Source organism: Podarcis cretensis, assembly GCF_951804945.1.
Source record: "Podarcis cretensis genome assembly, chromosome: 2".
In the NCBI taxonomy this organism is placed as follows: Eukaryota; Metazoa; Chordata; class Lepidosauria; order Squamata; family Lacertidae; genus Podarcis; species Podarcis cretensis.
The window spans coordinates 8789860-8812108 of record NC_137171.1 but is presented as its reverse complement, the minus strand read 5'-3'; the positions used below and the strand labels follow the sequence as shown (position 1 = coordinate 8812108).

Sequence of the window (22249 nt, the reverse complement as noted above, 5' to 3'; positions counted from 1 at the left end):
CATATTCCGAAGAGCAAAAAAGAGGACACCTTTCTAACTGGGCCTTACCTTTGCTGTCTTCGGCCTCCTGCTCACGAGACGCTGCGCCTCCAGGCGATGCGAGGCTGAGCGGCCCTCACCACCACGAGGCCGAATGGTGTACAAACAATAAAAAATAAAACCCAGGGCATTTTGCAAAATTTTAAAAATCCGCCCTGAATGGTGATTTTACCTTTGAAAAAGAAGACATGTCTGGGAAAATCTGGATGAATGGGCACCCTATGCTGTGCTCTTAACACCAGACCTTGCAAAACAAAACACAAGTCAACACACTGGGGCTGCCACCCAGCCCAGCCAGGCTGATTACGAAGGCAGCTGCATTTTACAGTGGACGCTTGGGTTGCGAACATGATCCATGCAGGACGCACATTTGCAACCCGCAGAGTCCGCAACCCGCAGCTGCGCGAAACCCGGAAGTACAGTGGTACCTCGCAAGACGAAAAATTAATTCGTTCTGCGAGTGTTTTCGCCTTGCGAATTTTTCGTCTTGCGAAGCACGGATTTTGGAAAAGCTTCAAAAATCACCAAAGTCTTCAAAAACCTCAAAAAAAGGCTACCACACCGCGTGCTATGAGTTGCTCCTCGAAGTCAAGTCGCAACTGCACCCCCTGAATGCACCCTGGGTATTAACGGTTTTAAGAAAAAGGAAACAAACTTGCAAGACGTTTTCGTCTTGCGAAGCAAGCCCATAGGGAAATTCGTCTTGCGAAGCAACTCAAAAAACGAAAAACTCTTTCGTCTTGCGAGTTTTTCGTCTTACGAGGCATTCGTCTTGCGAGGTACCACTGTAATCCGTTCTGGTACCTCCGGGTTTCGGCGGTCCGCAACCCGAAGAAACACAAACTGAAGCGTCTGTAACCAGAGGTATGACTACAGGTGCTGTTTGATTTATTTATTACGTTAAGGCGGCCATCCTAAACCCACTTGCCTAGGGGTAAGCCCCACTGAATTCCACAGGGCTTATTTATTCTGAGTCCATTTCTCCTCCATCTCTGGCTTCATGGCTGAGAGTGCATGTGAAACCAAGTCTCCTCTGTCCTTGTCCAACACCTTTAAAGACACTCACAAAGGCTCACAAGGTTACCCGTTCACATAAATAGTGCTTGCAAGTGAACAGGCCTAGAAGGCCCAGCAGAAACTTTCCCTGCTTCTGAGATACCCACATGGTGACCTTCCCTTGTGTGAGTCAGCCCAGTTTACTTGGAATGTCACTTTTAGGGACTGCTGATAAGCCGGTATTTCCATGTGTGTATATTAAAGGGGCACAGAGTTGCCTATGGACGCTCCATAATTCACATGAGACACCCTGCTACACACACTTAAGGGGGAATCAGAAACAACTTTTACACTTAGGAGAGGATGAATTATATATAGTACAGGGCCTCCTTTACAGTTACACCAGAGTTTTGGAGCTCCCCCCGCAATGTTGGGGTGTGGCAAGTACATTCTATCCCCTCACTGCTAGTCTTCCAACAGAAAGGGAATACTGTTTTCATTCAGAAGGCATTTGGGGCACCAATATTCCACACACACACCCCAATTGCAGACCTGTGTTTCGTTATTTTTACAGCTTCTTGTCTATTACAGCTGTTTATTAATTCCATTGTAATGTGTGCTTCAGTACAAGATGGTGCCCTGGATTTTTAAAAAAATTAATAAGCAAAATAATTTATCTTTATCACATTGCAGATTCTTAAACACAAATATTGATCCACCAAGGGCCCAAGAATGATGCACCAGAGCAGAATAGAGCCTGTTTGGGAGCATTTATGTATATGGCCAGATTGCTACACAAAGTGACTATTATTGTAACCACGATAAAGGCCTGTGTTCAGTGGCGTAGCGTGGGGGGTGAGGGGGGCCGGCCGCACCGGGCCAACATCTGGGGGTTAGGGTTAGGGGTGCAAATCCATGGGTTAGGGGGTGCTAATTACTTGCCTTGCCCCAGGTGCTGACAACCCATGCTACGCCACTGCCTGTGTTCCAAGTGCACATGCCAAAGCCACCACCATCCCTTTGCTTCAAAAATAGGGGACAATTGTTGAACCTGGGTATTACTATGAGGGATTAAAGAAAGACAAGGTGCAACAAAGGCTCTTCAGCTACAGTGCTTCGTTAGAAGTTTAATTTCTGCATGTAGCTCGAAGCAAACCTTGCTAAGAATCTTGCTCCCTCCTCCCATCTGAATCTTGCATGCTTTATTGCCGAAACCCTATACAGTGGTACCTCGGGTTACATATGCTTCAGGCTACATACGCTTCTGGTTACAGACTCAGCTAACCCAGAAATAGTGCTTCAGGTTAAGAACTTTGCTTTAGGTTGAGAACAGAAATCGTGCTCTGGCGGCGCGGCAGCAGCAGGAGGCCCCATTAGCTAAAGTGATGCTTCAGCTTAAGAACAGTTTCAGGTTAAGAAAGGACCTCCGGAACAAATTAAGTACTTAACCCGAGGTACCACTGTAAATACCAAGTGCAGAAATACAATGGCCATTTGGAACTACAATTGCCGTTCTGGCTACTGTTACATCTTGTGAGATAAACTACCTAGCATCACTTCCATCTTGAATTTTCACCACCTATCCCCTTCCATTTCCCCTCATGAGCTATCACACATGCGCCTGCCTCCCCCCCTCCCTCCCTTCGTTCCTTCTCCCTAAACAATGTTCTCAGCTCATCAAAGAAGCTAAATAAGCTTGTAAAGAGCTGAGCTGCTAGACCAAAGTAGAGTTTCTTGCAGGACCTCAGTTCATGAAGTTCATAAGAACCTCAGAGCCTACTGGATCAGGCCATGGTCCATCCAGTCCACCATCCTATTCTCACAGTGGTAACAGTGCTGGTAACAGCAGCAACTAGTTTTGGGCCAGCAGCCTACCTGCTTTGTGTGCAAGGCACTAAACCTCTCATCAAAATATCGTTTCAGCAAATTTGATTACTGTTGTTCGTGAACATCCCGTGCCTCTTTCTCTTTCTGTCCCTCCCAACCACAGTGCCTAGAACAGAGATGGGTGACCTGATTCCCCCAGATGCTTTTGTGCTCCATCAGCCCCAGTCAGCATGGCAAATGGTCAAGAGACAACTTCCCCCATAAGTTGTCAGTCCCTTGCCTGAAACTACATGGTTCACATGGGTGTAAAGACAGGATATCAGAAAATGGGAGGAGGCTAAAAAAGATCTCCTACCCAGCCTTCTGAATGTGACTCTGTGTGTTTCTGCTTTGAATTTCTGCAGTCAGGAGAAAATGTGCAGGAAATTGCAAAACCTATGCATAACCACATACCTCCTTGCATGAGATCTACTATCCAGAAAGCTTAGACTGCATGAAGCAGTTTCTTCCAATACATGTAGCTCAGATACATTTTATCAGCACTGGGGGGAACTGTGGCTTCGTACAACCTTGCCTTTCCAGTACGGAATATTGCCTGCCTATTGTCATGTGTGTGAGAATCTTACCTGCCTCTAGGTAAAGGTAAAGGTACGCCTGCCCGTACGGGCCAGTCTTGACAGACTCTGGGGTTGTGCGCCCATCTCACTTAAGAGGCCAGGGGCCAGCGCTGTCCGGAGACACTTCCGGGTCACGTGGCCAGCGTGACATCGCTGCTCTGGCCAGAGCCAGAGCCAGAGCCGCACACGGAAATGCCGTTTACCTTCCCGCTGGTAAGCGGTCCCTATTTATCTACTTGCACCCGGAGGTGCTTTCGAACTGCTAGGTTGGCAGGTGCTGGGACCGAGCAGCGGGAGCGCACCCCGCCGCAGGGATTCGAACCGCCGACCTTTCGATCGGCAAGCCCTAGGCGCTGAGGCTTTAACCCACAGCGCCACCTGCCTCTAAGTTGCTGCAAATACATGCCTGGGAACCAGATGTTTATGTGGGAAGCTAAATATGGAATTTGTGAGGTTTTCTGTTTAACTTCTGCAATGCTGTTGAAGGGGCTTGAGGAGAAGGTAGCTTGGAGTCTACTGGTAGATTTCTGCATGGTTTGCAGTAGATCGACAAGCGACAAATCAGGCTGCCGAATCAAAGAAAGCTGGCCAGGTGGGAACTTCCACGCTTGCTGATGTAGCTTGGGGCAGCTTCACTTCTTGAGAAAAGATGGCGAGCTCTGTTCGGCTGTGGCACTGAAAATACCTTTCCAGGCTCAGAATGTGCTCCGAGGCACCTTCTTCTTTTAGTTATAACATCAAGCATGGGCTTGCTGAGGCTGCTGGGAGATGTAGCTCAGGAAGGGAGGGCCAAAGTCTGCCCACACCTGCTCTACGTCTTTTGCACCTGCCTCTCTTGAGCTCATCTTGGAATTCTAATTTTAAAAAAGTAGGTCTGGCAAGCCCAACATCTGCCCGCCCCTGCAGTACACACTACAACTGGGCTGCCACCTTTCCTCCATTCCATTAAAAGCCAAGAAGGTGATTTGATATAGATATGCTGGAAAAGCAAAACACTGCCTTACAATCTTATTGCTAAGGTTTATTAGGATCTGATTTCTTTCCGCAGGGCCTGTAAGACACAGTTGTTCCACCTGGCCTTTGGCTTGGAGCCAATTTGATTCCCTCCCCCTCTTTCTTTTTCCTTTCTCCTCCTGTGATGAGGCTGCATTTCAATATTTTAATGTTTCAATATTTTAATTGTTGTATTTTAATTTTGTTTTTAAGTTGTAATCATTCAACTTGTTTTTATTATTGCTTGTTAGCCGCCCTGAGCACAGCCTTGGCTGGGGAGGGCGGGATATTAATAATAATAATAATAATAATAATAATAATAATAATAATTGGCATTTCACTTGTATTGTAAAGGGAAGAGCCACAGCAGTCCCAGGTTCATTCACCAGCATCTCCGAGTACAGCTGGGAGGGTCCCTTGCCTGAAAATCCTGGACAGCTGCTGCCAGTCAGGGCAAACAATTCCAGGTTAGATAGACCAATAGGCTGATTCAGCATAAGGCAGTTTCCTATGTTCCTAATGCATTTTTAATAGTTAGACATTTTTTAAAGTTATTATATACCTCGCAAGATCTGATGTGAAAGGCACTATAAAAACGTTCTATTAAATAAAATAATATCAACCATAATATCAACCATGCAGACGACACCTAGGCACATGCAGGATGCAAAATGCCAGTGTTTGCCACAGAGCCTTACACATTCATGTGTGTGTGCATTGACACACACATGCGCTAGAGATGGAACACATCCATTTCAGGGCTGTCTTAAGCATATGAGGTGCCGGGGTGCAAAGATCCGCCTGGCTGCTTCAGCGTCTCGCTGGCTCAGTTGCCCCCGAACTCGCAGCAGCAGAAGAGCCAGCTGTGGCACTCCAACCAACGGGTGGGCTCTTCCCCAGACTCAACTCTCGGGTCCTGAACTCTCAGCCTGGCGCCCCTGAGAGTCTGGCGCCTGGGTTCCCTGCACCCCTAGCACCTATGGGTAGGACGGCCCTGTCCATTCCTCACTCAGCTCTCTTAGCTTCTAAATATCCTTCAGTCGAATGCTGAAGACTGACAGCTATAGCAAGCCACACTGACGAAACAACAGGAACCATAAAGCAGACTGACCCTACTAAATGAAATTCGGAAACGACAAAAAGGAAAAAAAAGGAACCATTCTCAAAAGATGCTGAAGGGAGTGAGGCTTTTTATTAATGCCCAATGCATTTTGGCCCAAAAAGGACTTCCTCTGGACAAGAGTTAAGAAAGTCTGCTTAAAAAACACTTCTTTAAAAAATAATGCTTTTATATATTTTAAGCATGGTTTATTCATTGTTGTTCAGTTGTCTTGTTTTATTTTAGTAGAAAAGCCCCCCAATGGAAGCACTTGGGAGCCCTAGCCATAGCAAACCGAGTCACTTCTGAGCATATAATCCTAATAGCTGATGGAGGCCCCTGACTTCAGGTGGCCATTGTTTCCTCATTACGTATATAATTTCTGCTCCAGTCTTATCCTAAACATTTGTCAGGCTGCTGCTGTGCAAATGTAGCATCACAGCAGCGCTGGTGTAACAAAGCTGGAAAAGTGACCAGCGCAAGGCAGTCAAAAATTTAAATACGAGCAGACTAATTTCCTTTAAATTGACACTTTCAAATGCATTAACAAATTAGATACCTGTGCTTAACAGTTAGCCCAGTGCTGTGGCACTTATTGGCAGGTTGCTGATCCATTGAGTAGATGTACTTGTTACTCATCAATTAGGTACAATACTGCCTGCATGCTGCAGATTTGCAGCATGATCCTGATGACGTTTCGCATGCTTGAGCCCTATTGATTTCAGTGGGGTTTAATAGTGCTCATGCTTAGCTTTTGGATATATTGTACCTCTCGTGTGCCCCCTCCCCATTTTTTTTGTGTGATGGAAGCCACTGCGAAAAAGAAGAAGCAGACATTCTAGGAAGAGGCCTCATTATAAATATTATGTATTAAATTCACCGGTATGATTAGTCAACTAAAGTGGGGTTAGGGAATTTCCAGTCTGTGGTCTGAAAGTGGCCTTCCAAGCCTTGCTGTACAGCCTTTGACAATCTTCAAAGGCAACCCCCCACCCCTATATCCGCAGGCCACCGCCTTCACCAGCCCATCTCTGTGCCTTGCCAAATTGTCTTCTTGAGCTGTGAGGATGCTTCTTGAATAGATGTCTCTATGGGCATAGAAAAGTCCAGCTCTTGTGCAACTGGAATTCCCCCAGAAGATGGCCCACGAGGGAAGGTAATTCTCAGGCTGAAAATGATGCCACAATCCTGAACTAAAAGTTCAGTCAGATTAGAAGCTTGCCCCCCCCCCTAACCCAGACTAGTTTGTGATGATGGCAAGGTACACCTGGCAAGGTAACCAGGTTGCCGGGGGGGGGGGGAGTTGGTGGGAACAACCAGCTCTTCTGCCTTTAGCATCAGCTTGGTTAAGCTTTTTGTCATGACTAGATAAGCACTGTCACCTGCTGATGTTGGTCATGTATGCTTCTGTTAAAGGCAGAGGAGCAGGAGGCAGTAAACAACACCACTTGGCAACTTTACCTACAATACATTTCTATATGGATGTTAGAGCCCTTTCATTTCAAGAGTCAATTTGACTCTTTCGGGTTACCACTCCCTTCCTCCAAGACTTTCAGAGACTTTGAGGCTTTGTGGTATATGCAAATTGAGAGAGTTAAAGCAATTTAAAAGATTGACCCATTAACGGCCCCAGGAGAAGTGCGGAGGGAGGGGAGAAGAGTTCACTCCAACAGAAAGTGTTTTTAAATGAGTGGTCTGAGAGAAAAATGCTTCTAGCCTGCTTAGACAGTCCCTCCATTGCTCCCTTTGAAAGGCCCAGCCCCGTACCTCGCACGATGCTCAGGGAAGTCTTGATGTTGCTCTTCAGATGTGGGTCCCCGACCAGCTCCACCAGCCGGAAAAGTTTGTTGAGCTGCACTTTCACGCCCTCATATCTCTGTGCCTCAGTCCGGATGGCTGCAGATGTCAACTGCCTTTGCACATTCATGATGGACGTAAAAAACAACAACACAAAACCTCTTGACAGGGCAGGCAGAGGATCTCAGCCCATCGTACAGCTCCCAGTTCAGTGTCTTCTCTTGCCAGAAAACTTACGCATGCCTCGTGCGCAGATCAAGCACCGACCTCTCTGAGAAGTTGGCCTGTTTCTCTCTCTCTCTCTCTCCCTCTCTCCCTCTCTCTCTCTTTCTGTGTCAGTTGAACTTCCTGAGCAGAGCGTCACATTTCAGAGCCACTGCTTTCGGTCCCCCCATCCCTATCTGATTCTGACACCAGGCAAGGGCGTAGCACAACCAAAATACAGCACAGCTACTTCTCAGCCCCGGCTGTGTGAAACATCCTCCAAGGATCTCAGGCAGAACTGGGTGCACCCAAAGCAGGCGGGACAGGATTGGCAGGTGTTTGGAGCTCTGGCTTTCCAAAAGGTGTAATTATGGCAATGCTTTTTTTCTTTTGTTTTTTCTTTCTGGCAGCTGCACATAGATAAACAAAGAGCCATGTGAAGGCACTCGAGAGGCCAACAGGCATGCAGTTTGTCATCGCCGTCCATGTCTGCAGACACACCCATCCAACATTGACGCATCATTTTTCGTAAGTGTATGCTATCATCCTGGCAAGGAGAAACCAGCACCAGGAGATGAAAGGCAGACTTGGGTCTTTAACGGGTGACCTTGCGAATGTAAGACCATGAAAAGAGCCTTGCCAAAGGCCCACCTAGTCCAGCATCCTGTTCTCACACTGGCCAGCCAAGCACAAGAGCCCTCTCTCCTCCTGTGTTTTCTTGAAATTGGTAGTCAGTAGCAAAAAAGATGGCGCTGTGAGTTAAACCACAGAGCCTAGGACTTGCCGATCAGAAGGTCGGCGGTTCGAATCCCCGTGACGGGGTGAGCTCCCGTTGCTCGGTCCCTGCTCCTGCCCACCTAGCAGTTCGAAACCACTTCAAAGTGCAAGTAGATAAATACCATATTTTTTGCTCTATAAGACTCACTTTTTCCCTCCTAAAAAGTAAGGGGAAATGTGTGTGCATCTTATGGAGCGAATGCAGGCTGCGCAGCTATCACAGAAGCCAGAACAGCAAGAGGGATTGCTGCGTTCACTGTGCAGCGATCCCTCTTGCTGTTCTGGCTTCTGAGATTCAGAATATTTTTTTCCTTCTTTTCCTCCTCCAAAAACTAGGTGCGTCTTTTGGTCTGGTGCGTCTTATAGAGCGAAAAATACGGTAGGTACCGCTCCGATGGGAAGGTAAACGGTGTTTCCATGCGCTTCTCTGGTTCACCAGAAGCAGCTTAGTCATGCTGGCCACATGGCCCGGAAGCTGTACGCCGGCTCCCTTGGCCAATAAAGCGAGATGAGCGCCGCAACCCCAGAGTCGGCCACGACTGGACCTAATGGTCAGGGGACCCTTTACCTTTAGCAGATGGCCTCTGGCTGTGGAGGCAGATCACAGCCATCACAGCTAGTACTAACTGAGAGCCCTCTCCACCATGAATGCATCTAATTCTCTTTTGAAGCCATCCAAGTTGGTGGCCATCACTGCCTCCTCTTGGAAGCAAGTTCCTGACTCTTCCACGAGTTCTAATGTTATGAGAAAGAGAGAGATAAAACTAATCTCTGTCCACTTTCTCTATGTCCTGCATAATTTTATAAACTTCTATCATGTCACCTCTTATTCACCCAACTCTACAGGAGCCTTTTTTTTTTACCAGAACTGTGTTCCAAATGTGGTTGCACCATAGATTTGTATAAGCCCCAGCAAAATTTCAAGAAGCAAATGAAATTAGGGTGTGCCTATTTTGACCAGGATTGTAATCATACTGGGGTGTTAGGGACGGGGTAGTACCTCTGGTGAGGGACACATTGTGTTCCTTCTGGGGTTGTTTGTCCACATTTGGTCCCCACCCTGCACTCAACTCTCACCTGTGGCTCCTAGAAGCTGTCAGCATGAGACAGCAGCCACACCCAAGGAATGGCTTCAACTAGCCGGCTAAACCAGGGGAGTATAACCAATTGGGTCTCAAACCCTTGGTAAGTTAGGGACTTCCCCTGCATGCGAAGACATCTAGAAGGACAACTCTGATCCTAAACCTCCGCTGCCTTGCAGAATATCTTTGGGAGAAGAAAAGACTAAGGAGTAAACCCTACACAAATATGGTGTGGAGTCCCTTGCACGCCTCCTTCCAGCAACTCCTGCAGTCCAGCCGGTACTTAACATAGAATCATAGAATCATAGAGATGGGAGACCACAAGGGCCATCGAGTCCAACCCCCTGCCAAGCAGGAAACACCATCAGAGCACTCCTGACATATGGTTGTCAAGCCTCTGCTTAAAGACCTCCAAAGAAGGAGACTCCACCACACTCCTTGGCAGCAAATTCCACTGTCAAACAGCTCTTACTGTCAGGAAGTTCTTCCTAATGTTTAGGTGGAATCTTCTTTCTTGTAGTTTGGAACCATTGCTCCGTGTCCGCTTCTCTGGAGCAGCAGAAAACAACCTTTCTCCCTCCTCTATGTGACATCCTTTTATATATTTGAACATGGCTATCATATCACCCCTTAACCTCCTCTTCTCCAGGCTAAACATGCCCAGCTCCCCTAGCCGTTCCTCATAAGGCATCGTTTCCAGGCCTTTGACCATTTTGGTTGCCCTCCTCTGGACACGTTCCAGTTTGTCAGTGTCCTTCTTGAACTGTGGTGCCCAGAACTGGACACAGTACTCCAGGTGAGGTCATATTGCTCTGCTTTCGTTTGGGCCACATCAGTGAGGCCAAGAGGGAGGTCTTGATGTCTGGGAAGCCATATAACACCGGTCCTGAAAGACCTACATTGGCTCCCAGTACGTTTCTGAGCACAATTCAAAGTGTTGGTGCTGACCTTTAAGCCCCAAACAGCCTCATCCCAGTATACCTGAAGGAGCATCTCCACCCCCATCGTTCAGCCCGGACACTGAGGTCCAGCTCCAAAGGCCTTCTGGCGGTTCCCTCACTGCGAGAAGTGAGGTTACAAGAAACCAGGCAGAAGGTCTTCTTGGTGGTGGCGCCTGCCCTGTGGAACACCTTCCCACCAGATGTCAAGGAAATAAACAACTATCTGACTTTTAGAAGACATCTGGAGGCAGCCCTGTTTAGGGAAGCTTTTAATGTCTGGTGTTTAATCGTGTTTTTAATATTCTGTTGGGAGCCGCCCAGAGTGGCTGGCAGATGGGCAGGGTATAAATAATAAATTATTATTACTCCATATACACTGCCCAGGCTTGTGCCAAAGGGAGGTCATTTCAGTGCTGCTAATGCAGTGGTTTGACTTCACCCCCGAGGTGCACTCCATTGTCTCTCAAAACAGGTCTGCAACAACAATCATACAGAAACAAGCCTTCTGATAGGGTCTGGGGGCAATAGGTGTCATCCTCAGGTCAGGAAAGGCCATAGCTCAGTGGAACAGCATCTACTCTATGAAATCCCGAAGGGCCAAGTGTAAATGCTGAGCTTGATGGACCAACAGCCTGGCTCAGTAGAAGGCAGCATCTGACATTCCAATAAAAAATATTAACTATTCTGCTGGAAGGGCATCGTAGTCTGTGGGCTCGTACCACACACCTGTTGCTGTACCAGGGCAGAGACGTTGGATGAGGCATAAAACTTTGCAGAAGTAGGTCTCAGGGAGGGGTGCTTTTCTGCCTCCAACCTGTCTCCCTGTCATTAAGAAAAGAAATCAGGAGGGAATAGCTATCATTTTGAAGTTTTGCTTCAGGTGCGAAAGCATCTAGGCTCTCCTTAGCCTGAAGTCTGCTTTCAGTGCTAGGTTTCTGTAAGCAGTGCCCTCAGCTGGTACAGATGGAGGACTGCCCAGGATCCATGGGCAGCTGAAAGACTCACTGAGCTAAGTTTTGGAAGAGATGCCATAGTGATGTCAGTCCGAACTCACATTCCATTCTGCTGTTCCAGTGTTCCGGAGACCAGTGGTGAAAGCGGATTACAAGTTATGGAAACAAGCTACAGGTGCATTCAGGAGACAGCCCTGGGTCGTTTACACTGTGTCCCAAATCTTTCCACACTTAACACTTAAAAAAAAAGAAGAAAAAAGCACAGTGCCACTGAGAACCCAGCCACCTACCATCTTAGCTTCCCCAGAGATCCAAATTTGCATCTCTACACATGAATCAGCATGTGCAAATTTTCTGCAAGTCTGTGTCATGGGCCTATGTACTGAGCCCTCTAAGTAGCAATGCCCCTGGGTGCATTCTTGGTGGGAAACCACCAAGAGGTGAAGAGAGGAGCCACTGGAGCAGGTGTGGAGGACCTGTGGCCTTCCAGATATTGAAGGATTACAATTCCCATCATGCAGTTCTGATCATTGGCCATGCTGCCTGCGGCTGGTTGGAGTTATAGTTCAACAAATATCTGGAGGCCCACAGGTTCCAGTGTTTATATATCTGAAGGAGCATCTCCACCCCCATCGTTCTACCCGGACACTGAGGTCCAGCACTGAGGGCCTTCTGGCGGTTCCCTCACTGTGAGAAGCCAAGTTACAGGGAACCAGGCAGAGGGCCTTCTCGGTAGTGGCGCCCTCCCTGTGGAATGCCCTCCCACCAGATGTCAAAGAGAACAACAACTACCAGACTTTTAGAAGACATCTGAAGGCAGCCCTGTTTAGGGAAGCTATTAATGTTTGATGTATCACAGTATTTTAATATATATATTTTTGAAGCCGCCCAGAGTGGCTGGGGAAGCCCAGCCAGATGGGCGGGGTATAAATAATAAATTATTATAAATTATTATTATTATTTCTCAAACTTGGGTCTCCAGCTGATGTTGACTGCCACTGGCATCAGATCTAGCTAGCAGGACCAGTGGTCAGGGATGATGGGAGCTTTGGTCCTACAACAACTGGGACCCAAGTTTGAGATACACTGGGTTAGCCATTCCTGCACTGGAAGGATTTTTCCCCGAAACCTAGAACGTTCCCCACCCAGAAGAATATTTTCTTGAACATGTCACCAAGTGATTCTCTCACCACCGAGTAACCACAACTACGGTTGCCAGGCTGCAGCTCAGAGTTATGTGCTGTGCTTTTAAATTCACCATTGCAATGGGAGACAAGATAGCCACAACTTCTCCTGCCCTTCACCTGCCCATTATTCCTCCACTAGTCTTCTTGTGTGGCCTCTTGCCTAGCTGCATAACCAGAGTCCTATAGTGGGTGGGGAGCAACGGGAGGAAGAAGTCACGGGTGCTTGTCTCAAACCACACTGGGAAAGGCAGACGTACAACACAAATCTCTGAGTTACACCTTGGCAATCCTAAGCACACCCAGTCCCGCACATACACACACACACAGACTGGAGTTACACCTTGGCAATCCTAAGCACACCCAGTCCCGCACATACACACACACACAGACTGGAGGCTTCCATGGCAGTTGGATTCACCTCTTAATTTAGAAATTCAGCCTTGCAAACCCACTGTTATGTAGTGAAGTTTCACCCTGGGCCAGCAGGGGGATACTGTAGATAGTTTTCACTCAGGTCTGTAGATAGTTTTCACTCAGGTCCACGACAGTTATTTTAGGCGGGAAACTCTGGGTTGTTGTTGCTACAATGTTGACAGCCGGCTGCCTATAAAAGCAGGCCGGCTGAGCTGTTTGCAGTCAGTTCTATTCCAGCTTACAAAATAAAGAGCGGCTTTGGAGAAATCGCTGTGTCGTCTGCTATGTCAACCCACAACTTAACACCCACAGTCCCATGGAGAGGATGATTTGATGCTTGAGAGACTGGGGCAAGGCACCTGAGTGTCTCTTCCAGCCCTGCCACTGAACTTTAGGGCTCCTCAAGACAACCTGTTTATATGAAGCATTTGTCCTGATTTGTTTGCACAAAGCTTACATGGGGGCCAGACTACAACCTTGGGAAGATTGGGTCTGTTTCATTTGCAAGGCAGTTCTATGGCAATGAGCACTCATCCTGATTTGCTGCGGGGCAGTATTTACACGTCTTCCCATCAAACACTTGTTTATATCACACTTTTATGTCCATTCCCCCATCACTTTCCTAACCTATAATGCAGCAGGAATGGGTAGGAACAAAAACACAATGGAAGAATGGTGGGAAGTATTACATTTTATGTTAATTTGTTAAAAATTGGTGAAGCTTAATAAAGAATTAATTGAACAGAGAGAGAGAATGAGAGATGTTATGCTAGGGTGACAGAGCACTTTCACTGCGCAAATTTTAAATTTCCAGTATGAGCTTGAACAGAATACCAACAGTACAGAGGCACTCTCAGAAACCGCTAGAAAATTTATTTTCTTTGTGGCCAGTAGCACAGTTAGATAATTTTAGACTCTAGACCAGACTTACTTCAAAATGTGGTAATCCAACTCTGCTGCATTTCGGGCCCAGGACTCTGCCCCAAAGTCCTGTCCTGAAGGCACTATAGCTCTTGGCCACCATTTGTTCCCTCCATTTCCTGTGGGGAAGAGATTATGGCTTTGCATGGCTGTGCGTAGTATTGTATCTTAATGGAGCTCAAAGAAAAATCACCTCTACTTTCCTTTCGGCAGCAAGGGTTTTTGAGTCAGACCTCCTAACAGATGGGAGTCAACAACTGTATCCTATTGATAATTGCCATATTTTCCTCAGATCTCATAAATGCTAATGCAGTACGATCTTCTTTTGCAGCTGAGGGGAAGGCACACAGAAAAACAAAACTAACCCACCCAACCCCGCAGTTCTTCTTAAGAGTCTTGGATCACACTCAAGAAGGCTTCCTCTCAGTCTTGAGCTGGGTACAGATTACCACTCACTCTGGCTACAGTGCTAACCCACCGCTAGTATGACGCTAGCCACAATCCCCTCTCTGTCCTGTAGTTTCTTGACAAATACTCCTGTTTGATACTTTCCCCCTCAAACCAGCTTCCATCTGATTTGAAAAACTAAGGTGAGGTGTGTACACACCATACATTAAAAACACGACCCTTTCCCTCAGAATCCTAGGAACTGTAGTTTAATAAACAACAACAATACAGTTGTACCTTGGAAGTCAAACAGCTTAGTTCTTAAACGTTTTGACTCCGAACGCTTCAAACCCGGAAATGACTGTTCCGGTTTGCGAACTATTTTTGGAAGCCGAACTTCCGGCGGGGCTTCCACGGCTTCCGAGTGGCTACAGGAGGTTCCTGCAGCTAATCAGAAGCTGTGCTTTGGTTTTCGAACGTTTTGGAAGTTGAAAAGACTTCCGGAACAGATTCAATTCAACTTCCGAGGTACGACCACTGGCGGACGAAGATGGGGGCAGGGGGAGCGGTCCATCCCGGGGGGGTTGACATCACGGCCGCCCCTGCTCCCACCCCCTGGGACATGCACAGCTTGCTGCGCACCCTCCCAACGCACACCACGCCCCCTTGGATGTGACCCACATCCCAGTACTGGCGCATGCAGCCCCACCACTCGGTACGACTGTAATAATATGATGCCACCCATCTGACTGGATTGTATACCCTCCAACATTTCTCCTATGAAAACAGGGACCTTCTGCTCTTTAACAGGAATAAAACTTTCAGGAATCTCTGGCGGTGTGAAGAGAGATGCCGCAAGGCTTCATGATGGATGGCCAGCTGGGGACAAATCAAGTGTGCTCCTTTTACAGTAGTCCAGACATGAGGTCGTTGTTATCACAGGCCTGAGGGCCGAAGGTTCAGAACCTCAATTCAGCACACAGCTTGATTTATTATGGCAAAGGGAGGGATATATATGCCTTGCCTTGGCTGAGAAACTGACTGGATATGATGGGTTGATGTTCATCTTTTCACTTAGAATCACTCGTTTTCTTACCCCTTCCTGCCCCCTTGAGGCACGGAAGAGCCATAACATTGGTAAGCTAAGCTCAGAAAACCACAGCCACAGAGGTTCTACTTATACATTAAGGCATGTAATAAATTGATATGTACTAAAAAATACAGCCGTACACCTTTGCAAGTGATTGGCAATAACTGACAATGTAGGAGAAACACTTTCCTATCCTCAAAGCACTTATTGCACTTTCCTCATCCTCAAAGCACATTACAAGGTATCAGCGATACCTCACAACAATCTGGCGAGGTAGGCTGGTGTCATTATCTTCCGGCGGAGGGAGAGCTGTATTTTTAGAAAGTTCACTGCTATTCAGCTCTTAAAGGCAGCTGGGCCTTGCAGGAAGAGGGGAGGCTGCCAATATTATGATGAGCGCCGCAACCCCAGAGTCGGTCATGACTGGACCTAACAGTCAGGGGTCCTTTACCTTTTTTTTATGCCAACTTAGCATGTGCAAATTGCATAAAATGTGGCAAGATATTACATAGCCACTATGGCTAGTAGGCATTGATAGCCTGATTCCCCCCAGGAGTTTGTCTAATCTTTTTAAAAATCCACCCAAGTTGGCAGTATTATTATTATTATTATTATTATTATTATTATTATTATTACATTTACCAGTCATACAAAAGAAAACGTTTCAAAGCGACATGGCAGGATAGAACACAAGAAATAAAAGCATTTGAAAACCAGAAAAAAGTAGAGCAATGAACAATACAAAATACATAAAATGCTCAGTCAGTAAAATATTAAGGAGTCCTACTCACCTCACTAAACGATGAGCGTCACCATAGGAGACAACTTAATGAAAAGGTCTTAGCCTGGCACCAAAGAACTGACAAGGTGGGTGCCAGGCCTGCATCCCTAAGGGCAAGCCCACTGCAGATGCAGGGGCCACCACTGAAAAGGGAGGGAGGAAAATGGGGGGGAAATAAGGATATGTTTTGGATAATATGCCTGGTTATAACTTTGAATTTAAAAAAAATTAAAAACAAAACAAAACAAAAAAACCTCCGAGGAAGGAGAGTCCACCGCCTCATGTGGGATTCTGCTCCACTGTTGAACAGCTCTTACTGTCAGAAAGTTCAGTGGTGGTTTCCCATCTCTGGAACTCCCTCCCCTCTGACATATCGCTGCCACCCACTCATTAATCCTTCTGACACCAGCTGAAGACCATAGTATTCACCCTCGCTTTTGCTGAACTTTAGCACCAGCGTTGTTGTTTATTTTAGTAGACTGGTAGCAATGACCTGCCTTGTTTACAGTACATAGAATCATAGAATCATAGAGTTGGAAGAGACCACAAGGGCCATCAAGTCCAACCCCCTGCCAAGCAGGAAACACCATCAGTAGGCATAGAATCATAGAGTTGGAAGAGACCACAAGGGCCGTGTATCTGGGTTTGTTTGTCATCAGCTTTGGAATTGCATTTGCAAAGAACAGCTAGTTAAAAGCTAGTTAAAACAGCTAGTTAAAAACAGCTAGTTAAAAGCCTGACCATTAGGTCCAGACGTGGCCGACTCTGGGGTTGTGGCGCTCATCTCGCTTTATTGGCCGAGGGAGCCGGTGTACAGCTTCCGGGTCATGTGGCCAGCATTATTAAGCCACTTCTGGCGAACCAGAGCAGCGCACAGAAACGGCGTTTACCTTCCCGCCGGAGTGGTACCTATTTATCTACTTGCACTTTGACGTGCTTTCAAACTGCTAGGTTGGCAGGAGCAGGGACCGAACAACGGGAACTCACCCCGTCGCAGGGATTCGAACCACTGACTGCCCTAGGCTCTGTGGTTTAACCCACAGCGCCACCCGCGTCCTTAACAGCTAGTTAGAGATGCTTTAATGAGTTAATGTAAATATCATCCTGATCTGAACTTCCCACTACTTAAGGAGGGGAGGATGTGTGAAAATGCGCATACTTCAAGCACATGCCAAACTCAGCACAGATCCCATCTGCTCAACTCCCTTATTCAACACAGCAATTCAGTTATGGGAATTGACCTTGACTCTTCGTCCTCCACAGTTTTGGGGCTGGTCTCCAACTCCCGACAGTCCCAGCCAGCATGGCCAATGGCCAGGGATGGCAACAGCTGTAGCCCAGTACACCTGGAGGGCACCAGGTTGGCTACCCTTGTTCTAAATGAAAGTGGCTTCCAGGGAGCATTAACCCCCCCCCCACACCCCATATTTCTTCTTCAATAGGCATTGCCCATATGTTTAATCAAAGTTTTGCTTCACAATGGAAACAAAGGAAGGAATCAATGTGCCAATACTACCAACTGTTTAAAGCGCAGCCGACACACGTTTAAATCACATTGTTGTTGTTGTTGTTGTTGTTGTTGTTGTTTAGTCGTTTAGTCGTAACCAACTCTTCGTGACCCCATGGACACCAGGCACTCCTGTCTTGCACTGCCTCCCACAGTTTAGTCAAACTCATGCTGGTAGCTTCGAGAACACTGTCCAACCATCTCATCCTCTGTCGTCCCCTTCTCCTTGTGCCCTCCATCTTTCCCAACATCAGGGTCTTTTCCAGGGAGTCTTCTCTTCTCATGAGGTGGCCAAAGTATTGGAGTCTCAGCTTCAGGATCTGTCCTTCCAGTGAGCACTCAGGGCAGATTTCCTTCAGAATGGATAGGTTTGATCTTCTTGCAGTCCGTGGGACTCTCAAGAGTCTCCTCCAGCACCAGAATTCAAAAGCATCAATTCTTCAGCGTTCAGCCTTCTTTATGGTCCAGCTCTCAGTTCCATACATCACTACTGGGAAAACCATAGCTTTAACTACACAAACCTTTGTCGGCAAGGTGATGTCTCTGCTTTTTAAGATGCTTAAATCACATTTCTTCCCCCAGAGAATCCTGGGAACAGTAGTTGGTTAAGAATGCTGGGAATTGTGGTTTTGGGAGGGGCAAAGCTACAGTTGGCAGGATTTAAATGCACAGTGTGGTCTCAAATGAACAACAGCTGGAAGTCTCTGATGCGATGTCAATTTAAAAACAGCAACAGCAACTCTGCACTCGGTATTCTTTAGCCTTCGTAACAGACTATGCATTAGTAAAAATGCTGAGAAACAGATGTTCTTTGCACAGCCAAAGGATGCTGCTGAGATGGGTGGGGAGAATTCTGCAGAATGACAGCCAGGTGGCTGGATGTAAAGGAGCGCAGGGATCCTGCACCTTTAATCACAGTGCAGTAGAGGGAATTTCAGCAAGCTGCAGCTTTTCTGCACCTGCCCAAATCCCCTTCTGCTTAACTGTTTCTGCATACTGGCTTCTTGAGCCACCTGACAACAGCTGAGCATTCCTGCAGTGGTGGCAGCAAAATGCACAGAACAGCAGACCAAATACTCAAACTTTGGGCAAGCTGCCAGGATGGCACAGAGTTCAAGGTCAAGACATGGTCTTCTGCTCCATGTAGCATGTCAAGGGAAGACAGCAATCAGCTTCTTGCCACCTTGGGTATTGATCTATACGAAACCACCCATCTTCTTCAAAGCACTAGACAAAACAAGGCTACGTAGATATGGTGCAGGCAGTAAAGACTGGTCTAGCTGGGTTCATGGGGCACTGTGCCACCAAGCTCAGCCAGCCTCCCCCCCCCCCCAGCCTAACTCCTTATTCACAACCAGTTCAAGGAGTAGCACTGGCTGTCATCTTCCTTCATCCTCCTTAGTCTCAAAACTGCCCTTGTAGAACTCAGCAGGGAGGAGGCAAAACTAGAAGCAGCTGTGGTGGACATGCCCCAAGGTAAAAGACTTCTGGGAAAGGATTTATAATGAATTGAAAAAAGTGTTGAAAAACACATTTCTTTAAAAACCAGAAGCCTTTTTACTTGGTATAGTGGGGGGTGAAATCCCCAAAAAGGATGTTGCTTTTTTTCTGTAGGCCACAACAGCTGCGAGAATATTATTAGCGAAGAATTGGAAGAAACAAGATTTACCAACTATCAAAGAATGGCAGCTGAAGATGATGGACTATATGAAACTTGCTGAACTGACCGGGAGACTCCGAGACCAGAGAAAGAGACGGTGGAAGAAGACTGGAAGAAGTTTAAGGAATATTTGAAAAAAATGTTAATATTTAAATCTTAGAATAGCTTTGGAAGTGGATATAGACTGTAGGGTTAGAAGTAGAAGATAGGGTATTTTAATATAGTATTGTTTGTAAGTGATAAAATGTGAAGTTATTTTAAGTGTGATTTTTTTAAAAAAAAGATGGTTAGAAATTATGATATATGGAAACTGCTAAAGATGAAGTAAAATGAAAATCAGATAGGTGGGACTTGGGGAAGCCCACTTAACAATGTTTAGAAAAATAAGGATATGGCAAGAATTTGTTTGTATGTTTGTCTTTTCTGTTTGTGTTTTTTATTTGTGTTATAAAATGAATAATTTTTTTTTTGGGGGGGGGGGGACTAGAACCAGCTGGCTCTGCCTGTCTTCGGCTCTCTGGCGCCACTTACTGTTGGCATCTCATCCTTTTGCTCCACCAGATCCAATGAGCACCAGCTGCCATTGGATACCAGGGATCCACAGTAGGATCTGCCAGGGCTTTCATTTGTAATTAACAGATGCCCAGCCGGGAAAAAGGCTTTTGGGGGCGGAGAGCTGGGCAGAGATAACTGGCAAACGTCTTAACACCCCATTTCCTGCTAACGTGGAAATTTGCCCCTTTCTTTCTATGCCTGAGGAAGCTCTGTGTTTAAGCTCAGAGCTGCTGCTGTCATGTCTGGTTTGGCCCTGGCACTCGTCTGTCTCAATGGCAAACCAGGAAATGTCACAGGCTGCGCAGCAAAGAACATAATCCACAATTTTTTATTAATGAGGCCTAAACGGACAGCTTGGTGGAGAGCCGGTTCCTGTCTTTAGCTCTTACACCAGACATTCGTCTTTCAGAGCTAGAGCTGCAAGTATGACCTCAATTATTCATCGGCAACACGCACGGTGATCCCTTATGATGTGCTACCTATAAGTCTTCTTCTTCTTTGGCGATCACTTGTAGCTGAGTAAGATTGTCTTCCATAAACACGGTTTTAACAGTGAATCCGTAAGTGACTGTGGAGGCCAATTCTGGATCCACACGTCCTTCTACGGTGGGGACATTGGTTTCCAAGGCGGGGGTTGATCACAGTGTGGATTTGCCAAGCGTGCCTTCCCCCTAGCATGTTTCTCCCTTGCGTCCTGAGTTCAAGTGTCTTCAAAGTCCATGACACCTTTGGTAATGGCTGTTCTCCAACTGGAGTGCTTGCAGGCCAGTATTTCCCAGTTGTCAGCGTTTGTTGTTGTTGTTGTTTAGTCGTTTAGTCGTGTCCGACTCTTCGTGACCCCCTGGACCAGAGCACGCCAGGCACTCCTGTCTTCCACTGCCTCCTGCAGTTTGGTAAAACTCATGTTGGTAGCTTCGAGAACACTGTCCAACCATCTCATCCTCTGTCGTCCCCTTCTCCTTGTGCCCTCCATCTTTCCCAACATCAGGGTCTTTTCCAGGGAATCTTCTCTTCTCGTGAAGTGGCCAAAGTATTGGTGTCTCAGCTTCAGGATCTGTCCTTCCAGTGAGCACTTGGGGCTGATTTCCTTAAGAATGGATAGGTTTGATCTTCTTGCAGTCCATGGGACTCTCAAGAGTCTCCTCCAGCACCATAATTCAAAACTACATTTTTTTTTTTAGATTTGCCTTGTACCTATAAGTAATGGCACTAAGAAAACAGGGCTGCACTTTGGCACACTACCTTTTACATCAAACTTTCCAGGGCTCCTTGATGCAGATAGTTGAATGGGGCTCTGCCAAACCTGACGGCACGCAGCACAGTGTGTCAACGCAAGTCATCAGTGACCGCTGTAGTTTTGCATCTCTCTTGTAAAGCTCAAGTTCGAGAAATCAGCTGCAGAGTGAGATGCAAACATTACCAGTGAAGAACATGTTAAGCAAAGAGCAGCTGCCAGACTTCTGTGTTCAAAAAGGACACAACAACATTAAAAAGGCAAGTTAACAATGTGATGGTGTGACACTGTTGGGAATACCTTGAAGATTTTTAACTAGCATTCATGGTTTTGGCTATTCTGTGATGCTCTTCAAGGAGTAGCTTGAAAAGAAAAAAGCACCCACAATTTGAGAAACGTCACATTATCACCATTGCCCCTTCGAATACTGAACTTGGGTGGGGTGTGCCGATGGCTTTGTAGCAAAAATGGCAGCACCCCAAAACAAGAGGGAGGTATCTGTGAACTAGGGTGAAGCCCAAGATTTGTAGAAATACAGCAATTAAATTCAGGACCCCCAACTATTATTATTTATTAAGCATTTGTAATTCTGCTGGTATATATATAATAAACTAGGTTCCTGCCAGGGGACGCAGGTGGCGCTGTGGGTTAAAGCCTCAGCGCCTAGGGCTTGCCGATCGAAAGGTCGGCGGTTCGAATCCCTGCGGCGGGGTGCGCTCCCGCTGCTCGGTCCCAGCGCCTGCCAACCTAGCAGTTCGAAAGCACCTCTGGGTGCAAGTAGATAAATAGGGACCGCTTACCAGCGGGAAGGTAAACGGCGTTTCCGTGTGCGGCTCTGGCTCTGGCCAGAGCAGCGATGTCACGCTGGCCACGTGACCCGGAGGTGTCTCCGGACAGCGCTGGCCCCTGGCCTCTTAAGTGAGATGGGCGCACAACCCCAGAGTCTGTCAAGACTGGCCCGTACGGGCAGGGGTACCTTTACCTTTACCTTAGGTTCCTGCCATAGCAGCTTACAGGCAGTTCCCAAGATACTTTGTGCATGCTTTAAATGTATGGTGTGTCACTGAGCACAGTGGGGCTTGCTGCTGTGAAAATGTGTGCCAGATCAGGCCACATGAGTGGACAGTGAGACAGAAAGATCCTGGAAGGAAACGGAAAGCAAATACTGCATGGTCTCTAAACAGGATC

The 22249-nt window shown here is 46.9% G+C and overlaps 1 protein-coding gene across 1 annotated transcript in view; it reads right to left on the bottom strand.

Annotated features, from left to right (window-relative positions):
- The window catches only part of AGAP2 (ArfGAP with GTPase domain, ankyrin repeat and PH domain 2), a 116971-nt gene extending 109095 nt beyond the window's left edge, over positions 1 to 7876 (bottom strand). The window contains exon 1 of the mRNA XM_079966645.1: positions 7339 to 7876. Within this exon, the coding sequence (XP_079822771.1) occupies positions 7339 to 7498 (160 nt within the window). The 5' untranslated portion in view covers positions 7499 to 7876. The remainder of the gene's footprint in view (positions 1 to 7338) is intronic.
- Positions 7877 to 22249: the final 14373 nt, after the last annotated feature.